General features: G+C 46.1%; 1 protein-coding gene across 1 annotated transcript in view; it reads right to left on the bottom strand.

The window, feature by feature from the left end:
• The window catches only part of LOC310813990 (fibroblast growth factor receptor-like 1), a gene marked incomplete at its 5' end in the record, with an annotated part of 24341 nt that extends 15209 nt beyond the window's left edge, over nt 1-9132 (bottom strand). The window contains one exon of the mRNA XM_083683197.1: nt 9048-9132. Coding sequence (XP_083539323.1) covers nt 9048-9132 — 85 coding nt within the window. The remainder of the gene's footprint in view (nt 1-9047) is intronic.
• Nucleotides 9133-9525: the final 393 nt, after the last annotated feature.

Here is a 9525-nt window from a genome sequence, read left to right as displayed (position 1 = left end):
CCAGAGTGTGTTTGCTGAGGTCACAGGGAGTCCAGCTGGTATCAGTGTGTAATGGTGACCTGGTGTGCCCTGGTACGATATGTACTCCTCCTCCACTGGCTGGCCTCAGGAACTCTCTCCTCCACTGTCAGAAGATCATCCACCCCTCCACATGACACACTCAGGCCTTTTACACCAGCGCCTTTGTCAAGCAGGCATGAGGGAGGGCCAGAGAAGGAGTGATGGAGAAGGGAAAGGAGGAGGAGGTTGGGAGAGAGAAGCAGAGTAGGGTGAGGGTTAAAGAGAAGAAGGGAGAGTGGCAGGGCAGTGAGCAGGGGGCTAAGATGGCAGTGAGGCCTCCTTTAACACACAGCTCAGAGAGAGGAGGGCTGGGGGGGAGGGGAGGGGGGGGGGCAACGAGGATTAGGTGGGCCCAGGTGGCAGTAACCAGGAATCCCAACAATCTCACACCCTTCTCCCTGGCCTGGGCTCAGCCTCTGGCACATGACACAGTAAAACAGACTCTCTCTCTCTCTCTCTCTCTCTCTCTCTCTCTCACTTTCTCTCTCTCTATCTTTTTCACTGTGCGTTTCTTTGCAGGGGGGGGGGGGCACATATGGGCACCTGTTTTTTGCTGTCCTTATATGTTTGTGACAAAACATGAAGCAGTAATGTAAGATGTAAACACACACACACACACACACACACACACACACACACACACACACACTCACACTCCCATAAACAGGGGGGTTTAGGTGGCAATATAGAGACTCATTAATCTGCACGTCATTTGGTCCACCTTCCTTACATACCAAAGTGGGTTAAAGATTAAACTCTTTACTCGTAGATTAGGTTTTAACAAATACTCCCTCCTCCTTAGAAAATCAGGTTGACAACATACTTGTCTGTTATTCTGGCTGCTCCCTACATTCATTGGCTACCGGATTTCATGGGCCCTGGCCAGTCAATACATAGGGGTATCTCTGCTACCCTGGGGTATCTCTGCTACCCTGCCACTCCCTACATGCCCCCTCTCCCCTCCCCTTCACTCCTCTGCCTCCTTTGCATTCCAGAGTGGGTTAAGTTATGGCAAAAACTATTCAACCTGCATTCATCTGATTGGGCCTGTTTGCAGTCATTTTCCAGCAGAAGGTGTGTAAGCAGTAAGTTGCGACTTGTTTCAGTAAACAAGCTATTACATGGTGAAAGGGTTAAGTTCTGTAAGTGAAGTTCTGTTCGGTAGGTTCTGCCAAATAAGCACCAAGGCTGTAAACAAGGCTGAGTTGATCAGGACAGACGTGCTGTCATCACCGCCAGAGTGTGTTTGCTGAGGTCACAGGGAGTCCAGCTGGTATCAGTGTGTAATGGTGACCTAGTGTGCCCTGGTACGATATGTACTCCTCCTCCACTGGCTGGCCTCAGGAACTCTCTCCTCCACTGTCAGAAGATCATCCACCCCTCCACATGACACACTCAGGCCTTTTACACCAGCGCCTTTGTCAAGCAGGCCTTTTCATGAGGAGAGCCTATGACGGCAGCAGTGTCTGGGTAGAATGGAGGGGGGGGTGGGGGGGACGACGACAGAGAGGAGCGGGGTGAGAGAAGGAGAAGGGGGGGGGGGGGGGGGGACAGACAAGACGAGACAGAGAGAGGGGGTGGGGGAGTTGGCAAAGCTCTTAGTGACAACCATGGGGCCTCTTGACAATCCCGGAATATTGTCTGAAATCAATCTGTCGTCAAGGAGCTGTTGCGCCTGTCATTACGCGGAGGTACCCGCCCTTTCACAGCGGCAATTTGTTCACCACTTTACCGGTTCACCTTACAAGTCAGGCTCACAGAGGTCACTCGGCTCTATCTATCTCTGTCTGCCAGTCTGTCTGTCTCCGTCTCTATCTCTCTCTCTCTCTCCTCCCTCCCTCCCTCCCTCCTTCCCTCCCTCCCTCCCTCCCTCTGTCTCCTTCGTTCGCCGACTTCACGTGCGGAGTCACAAAGTCTCTTGACCAAAGTGACCGGCACGAAAGCATTTGCTAAGAGGATGATGATAACAAACTGGAGGTAATGTTAAGCTAACACAAAACAGTAATTCATCCAAGCACAACAAAGCCAAGCTACGGTGAATTTGAGCCCCCGAATTCTCCTAATATCCTTGAATCTCCAGCATAAGCCAGCATCCCCCTTCTGTCCCTCCCCCTAACCACCGTCCTGGCCCAGAGCTGGAGCCAGGGCCCAAACTCAAGTCCCTGTGCATGAGGAAATCAAATCAGTTTCACTGCATGGTGCTGAATTCCAGTCTAGGACAGCAGTAGCTCCACTATAAAATATGACAGATCGTACTCTTAGCTTCTGAAGCATTTTTTCCTCCCCTGTCCTCCCAGTCTTCAATGGGATATATTTTTCCATTCACCTCAAACGTACTGCATAAAATGTGTCTCTTATGTAAAAGCTTGCCTACTTTCTTTCGGTCCATTCTTGAAAAAGATTGGAGTTGAAAACACAGCAACTCAATCAAATTAGCGTGGCATATGAAGTTGTCACAAATTCCACTCTCATAGCCTCCACCCTCAACATAACTTCTGACGTAAATAGTAATTCCCTGATTAATAAATGCTACAATCTACACGCTGTTATCCCCATTACAGTTGACAGAAGCACTGCATGCAGAACTTCCAAGCTCAATCAAAAGAACTCCCAATGAAAAAGTGAGAGTGAAAAAGGCAGAAAGGCATGTGGGGTCTCATTGATGCTCATCAGAGGCGAACTGAGAGAGGTGGGGGGGGGGGGGGGGGGGGAGGGGTGGAGATTAGGGGGGTACGGTGGTGGCAGCGAAGGCCTCATTCAGGCCTCGTTACCCCAGCCTTCGCCTGGCTCTGCTTTCTTCAGACCCAGCCAGGCATCGCTGTTGCCACCATAACTTTCAATCAACCTTTTAACTGCAGAACAAAACACATAGAAGGGGAGGCAGGAGAGAGGTTGGAGGGGAGGGGGAGGGGGGGTGGGGGGAGTCAGTACCGCTGGTGATTTCCAATGAATACCTCAGAGAAAAGAAGAGAGGAGTGGAGAAAAGAGGAGAAAAATAGATTTATGTATGTGTGATATTACATCATTGAGATAGGAACCTTTAGAGAGTGTTTTAAACAAGAGAAAGATGTTTTACAGTGTGTTTGAAACAGTAATTCCTGGCCTGTTGCCTAACTATCAGTGCTCTGTTCTGTTGTACTGCAAAGCATTGGAGGCACATACAGTACCAGTCAAAAGTTTGGACACAAACTTGCCAAGAGTGTGCTGTCATCAAAGCAAAAGGTGGCTACTTTGAAGAATCTAAAATATAAACCATATTCTGGTTTGTTTAACACTTTTTTGTTTACTACATAATTCCATATGTGTTCCTTCATAGTTTTGATGTCTTCAATATTAATCTACAATGTAGAAAATAAAAAAAAAAATACCATTGAATGAGAAGGTGTGTCCAAACTTTTGACTGGTACTGTACATATACATATACATATAAACTGTGAGAAGCCATTCATCAGAATAAAACGTGAACTCAAGCAGGTTGTGGCAAGCACAACATACAAGAGTACAACATGAGCTAGATAATGTTTCTAAGGTTTAAAACATCTTCTATCCGGTCGCAGAACACAATGAGAAGATTTAACTTGTCTAAACATGTGTAGGCCCAGTTTAAGATTTCTCTGAACAGCTTCATATCAGACGAGGGTTACGCTCAACATCCAAGCCAATCCAAGAGTCAATTAACAGGGAGATAGCGAATAGCTTAACTTGCTGTACATATTATGCTGCTCATGCACTTTGATATGGCTCGTCAATGCCAGAGAAGTGGTAAGAGGCCTGGAGAGATGGAGAGAGCAATACAGAGTAGGAAGGAGGAGATGGATGGAGAGAGAGAAATAATGGAAAGGGGCAGAGAGGGAGAGCAAGCAAGGGAGGGTGGGAGCGCTGACATCTGCCTTGTACACAGCTGCGCACAGACACCAGGCCCCAGCATAAATCCACATGTTAAAATCTACAGGAAAACAAGAGTGTCTGTCTCCTGTTGGGGGGGCCGAGCGGGGGGGGGGGGAGTGGGCTTTAGATTCTCAACGTTTCATTTGTCCAAGTCACTGAGAGAACAGCTGTGAAACACAGAGGGGTGGGCGGTGGGTGGGGGGCGTGGGGGGGGGGGGGGCTCTCTGCTGCTCCATCCGCTCCTCTAAAGAAAAAAAGAAAATAGAGAGGAGAAAGGGAGAAGCAGAGGGGGGGAAAAGAGGCTGAGAAAGAAGGGTTGCGTAAGATAAACACTTCCCACTGCGTAGCTGAAATGTTATTGTAAGGTCACTTGTAAGGTTGCATGGGCTCAATCCCATCGGCAAGCGCCGTCTTCCCTGTCCAAGGGTGTAACACAGCAGCCCAGGCCTGCACCGCTGCACATAACTACACTGATACGTGTACGGGTGAGCTTGGACCTGTTTGTGTTAGTGGTATGTTTACGTTACGTAAAAGCTTCCAAAAGAGTCCAATGTAGTCAAAAGTATTGCAATAATTCAATATCTAATCTAATTCAATATCTAATCTAATCTAACATCTAATCTAATCTAATAGTTATCATACGATCGAACAGCAATGAAACCAAAGAAACAGAGTCGAAAGGTTTCAGCTCTGTGGCACTTTTTAAAGGGTTCTATGACGTCAGTAGGGGCTAAGAATGGTAAAGTGCACCCTGTCTGTCTGCCACATTTCGATCTCCTGCTGGGAAGAGCGTGTGTGGCCTGGACTCACACCCACGGCCAACCAAACAAATGACAACTCTATCCAGATCGGCCTTCACACGTTTAGCCAGACTTTGAAAATCCAATTCACACAATTCACTTTTCACAGCCATTTACATACAGCTGAAAACGACACACAACGACACGCATGGGAGCAGACAATGTGTAAATAGTTGAAATTCCATCAGAATGCTAATTAGCGTACTCATTAGACGCAGTCAAAGGAGGGAGTGTTGCTCACAGAGATTATGGCCCACTAAAGCAAACACCAATTGACCTCCATTATGGCTACTTATCACAGCTTCCCTCATCACCACGGCCCTTTCCTCTCTCTCTCTCTCTGCTCTGAGGGGCGAGGCTCCACACCGTCTTCTTCCACGTTCACTTAGACACCTCCTTTCCCTTTCAGAGGCGTGACAGAGGCAGCAGTGTGTCGAGGTAACAATAGTAGCTGATATATTTATATATATATATTTGGACTTTCAAATTGGATTTTGCTGCTTGGATATCTCATTATCATGACTTCTCACAAGAGCAATTTCAAAGGGCTTAATAGAACACACGCACACGCACACACACACACACACACACACACACACACACACACACACACACACACACTTTCATACACAAAACGCTGCTCTCTCTCGTAACTCCTTCTCACGCAGCTCTAAATGGCAGCCCCTCAGTGAAACAAGTCCCTGGTTTGCAGCGTACTCTAATAGACGGCAAATAACCCCAGTCTGCAGGGATGAGGAGTGCTTAAAATTAATTACTGCTGCCATGTCTGACCAGGGGGACCACTGCACGTTATAATCCACCCATTGTTCTCTGCAAATGGACCCAGACTTGGTAAATAGGGGTTATTGGAGTGCTCAGAAAGGGCGGGTGGGGGTAAAGGTCAGCTCATGCCTTGTTTTAACGACAGCACATTAACTTAATTCACTTCCTCTGGCTTTACACTGGTAATAAACAGGAGGAAATGCAGTGAGAGAGAGAGACAGAGAAAGAGACAAGGGAGACATGTGTAAGGGGGACAGCAGGCACTGGTTGTTGTTTGGTCATAAATTCGCTTTGGGAAGCGCAGCAGCCCCTTCGGAGTTCAGAGGTGCCATGTCAAGCGGTCGTACAGCCCTGAGTTGGGATGGGAGGGTGTTTGCGCTTTTAAAATCTTTTTTTCTCGCCCGCAGCTCTGGTATTTCATTGGCACGTACAGAAGTAAGACAACACTGATTTTATTTCTCTTTTCTAGTGTTTTATAGCCATTGCAGTGGGGATTCGTCAAGGACAAAGTTAAGACAAAGTTCTCTCTCTCTCTCAGTCCACTCTCCCCCTGTTTCTCCAGCTGGGCCCATGTGCCAGAACACCACTGTGTCATTACCTTCTTACTATTTGGGCCGTATTTAAAAAATAAGAGGACTTCAGGGTATTTGGTTACTGGGAAACTAGCCTCATTACGTTTAAAGGAAATGGAAAATTGTCTGGAAGCCAAATGGCCTTGTGATTTTAAAGGCCCTTGGCATACAATTTATCTCATAGTACCTTCTTGTTATAAAACCATGAGGTAACTCTCCTATAAAATGTATATTTTCCAAAAGAGTTGCAAAGCAGTTTGTATGCTCTAAATTTCTCCAGATGGCTCAAGAGGTGAAGATGAGTAAACATTTGTCAACAGTTGAAATCTTGAACACACTGAAACAAAGTACACACTACACCAACTGCCATCACACCAGCTAGATACTGATAACTCTCCGTGTGCCTGTGTGTGTGTGTGTGTGTGTGTGTGTGTGTGTGTCTGTGTGTGTGTGTGTGTGTGTGTCTCTGTGTGTGTGTGTGTGTGTGTGTGTGTGTGTGTGTGTGTGTGTGTGTGTGTGTGTGTGTGTGTGTGTGTGTGTGTGTGTGTGTGTGTGCATGTGTGCATGCTTGTGCGCATGCTTGTGTGTGTATGTGTGCGTGTCGTGCCCTGGTAAGTGCTAGAGACACCTTATGTGCCTCTCATTCTCCCAGTGTGCCCCTGTAGAACACACAGCAGGTCCATATGTCCAGACCGCTACATTCCACTGCTAGTATAGCACAGTGGTCTCCATCGCTGTCACCACATTAGAAGCTCTGCTGGGACACATCACTGAGCACCTCCTCCAGCTGTTGGGGGGGATGGGAGGAAGAGGGGGAGGTGGGTGAGAGGGGGTCCAAGGGGGTCCTAGGATTCAATACCCAGCAAGGCTATCGGAGTCCGGGCACAGAGGAGAAGGGGTCCAGATGTACAGAACGATCAGATCTGGTGACAGACAGCAGCAGGCTTTTAACTGCTCATTCTCACTTACTGTCTACTAAGTTGCAATGGAAAGTTTAAGCGCTTACATAATGCTATAAAACCCTTCTATATGATTTTTTTTATTTCACACATATGTCAAAAAGTCCTGTCGAATTTTAATTTGCATTTGTCTAGGATGTTATCATCGACTGTTAGGTTTTATAGGGACAGTTTTACAGCTGTGAGTCTCTCTCTATAAAAGCAAATGTCTCTAATCAAAACCATTTACATCTCTGGATATCAAACAGTGAAGTTGTCACAATGGGGTCACATGATTTCATAACTGCGAAAGAACTATATCCAGCAAGAAAGAACTATATCCCTTCTTCAATCAACTAAAGGAACAAGTTTTAAAAGGGAAACTTAACTCCACAGTCCTGTATATCTGACTATAGAGTAATACTTTTATCTGACTGCGCATGATAAATGTTTAAACGCCATAGCAAGGTATTTTCATTCAATCAACTGACTTATTGTATTGGCTTTTGACTTCAAACGGAGCATAAGCGCTGGGACTACTTCCAGCAATACAGTATATCATACTTTTTTCTGTCTCAGACCGACCTGCAATCACTTACTTTCTGAAAGTATGAATAATAGACTACATATCCCTTTTCTCCTTCCCGTGATAACATCAATAGGCCACCGTATATATATCATCCCTCCGATTAGGTTTGCTCATTTTTCTCTCCACAGTCTGTCTCCCTTGTCGGCTTTCCCTTCCTCTGACATCTGTAAATCTCCTCACATACATAATTGCCTGTCTAATCTTATTTAGCTTCCACCGCGTCTTGTTTACTTTTGGTTTAGCCACGTCCTGAAGGCCCGGCTGCCCTGCTGTGACTAAGGCATCGTCTGCGGGCCCACAGATGTAACCCCCCCCCCCCCCCCCAAACCACCACCGGCCCCCACCTGCACCGAGCGCAATGCCTTGGTCGCCACAAACAGGTACTGCGTGTGTCATAGGCCTCTAGAAAACATGACGAGACACACTGAGAGAGCGCTAGGAACCAGCGTGGATGTTTGAAAACGTCTCGGGTTGCAGTGGTGATTTCTTTTGAGACGTTGGACTTAAAATTAAATTTGACTACCGAACTGCTACGGACAGTTTCAGCCATTGATGATGCGTGACATTGTAGAATAAAAATACATGTTACTGTATTTGCCTGTTGGCGTCATTTTGAGGCAGTATTTTCAAACCCTTAACAAAGAACTGGCAATTACACAGAGCCATACAAATGTGGTCAGAATGCGGTCTAGTCTCTCTCTCACACACACACACACACACACACACACACACACACACACACGCACACGACACTAAGACAGTGCCTCGGCCAACCCCAGGAAAGCTCCAACACTGACTTGTGTTCTTTCACCCTGGGAAGCTGATGGATATGTTTGTTTGGCTTAGCTGTGGTGAATGCACACACACGCGCACACACACACACACACACACACACACACACACACACACACACACACACACACACACACACTCTCTCTCTCACACAGACAGACACAGACACACACACACACACACACACACTCTCTCACACACACACGCACACACACGGCAATGACTGAAAAGAGCACACATGGGGGGTGTGTGTGTGTGGGGGGGGGGGTTAAGGTCTGGCTTTCTCTCTCTCTTACCTCACTGTTGATTTTGGGTCCTGTTGGGAGTTTTTCCCTCTCTTACTTCTCAGTGTGAAAAAGTTATAGCCAACTGAGATTTTCTACATGTAAACAAAAAGCCACAGCAGTCAACCTAACTTACACTAACCAATATATCTCCTCATATCTTCTAAGACAGCCTGACACTAGTTCTAGTATATAGAAGGAAAGAAAGAAAGAAAGAAAGAAAGAAAGAAAGAAGGAAAGAAAGAAAGAAAGAAAGAAAGAAAGAAAGAAAGAAAGAAGGAAAGAAAGGAGGAAAGATTCATGATAAACCATTCTCATGATATAGTAGAAAGCAGCCTCACCTCTTGCACAGTCAGACAACAGGACGGCCTCAGTGATCAGCAGCAGGATCTTCAGGACTCCCATCCTGACTGAAGACAACTTCATGTTCCCAAAATCTAAAAGACACATTGTCAAAAAGACATTAAAGTTTTTGGGGTTTTTCTTCCAGATACTGTAAATGCAGACTGTAGAACACTTATCTCCAGAGAAGGTGGTTCACCTCCTTAGATGATATGGAGAATCTATGCTCTGCTCTGAATTTCCATATGTGCTCTCGGTCACGTCTATACTGTGTCATTGCTTTTGCTAACAGCCATACTAGATTCAAAACATTGACTTTGTATGTGAATAAATGTGACTGTTCATGAAAATGCACAAAAATTAATGTAAATCCTTCCTTGACACATCTACACTTGGTTGCATGCATAGGCTAACTTATCTTAAAACGAAGTGTTTGATGCTCTACTAATGAAATGAATGAAACTACATTTTCATTCA

The sequence above is a fragment of the Argentina silus genome (genome assembly GCF_951799395.1).
Source record: "Argentina silus genome assembly, chromosome: 13".
Taxonomy (NCBI): Eukaryota; Metazoa; Chordata; class Actinopteri; order Argentiniformes; family Argentinidae; genus Argentina; species Argentina silus.
This window is presented reverse-complemented; position numbering and strand designations above follow the sequence as displayed.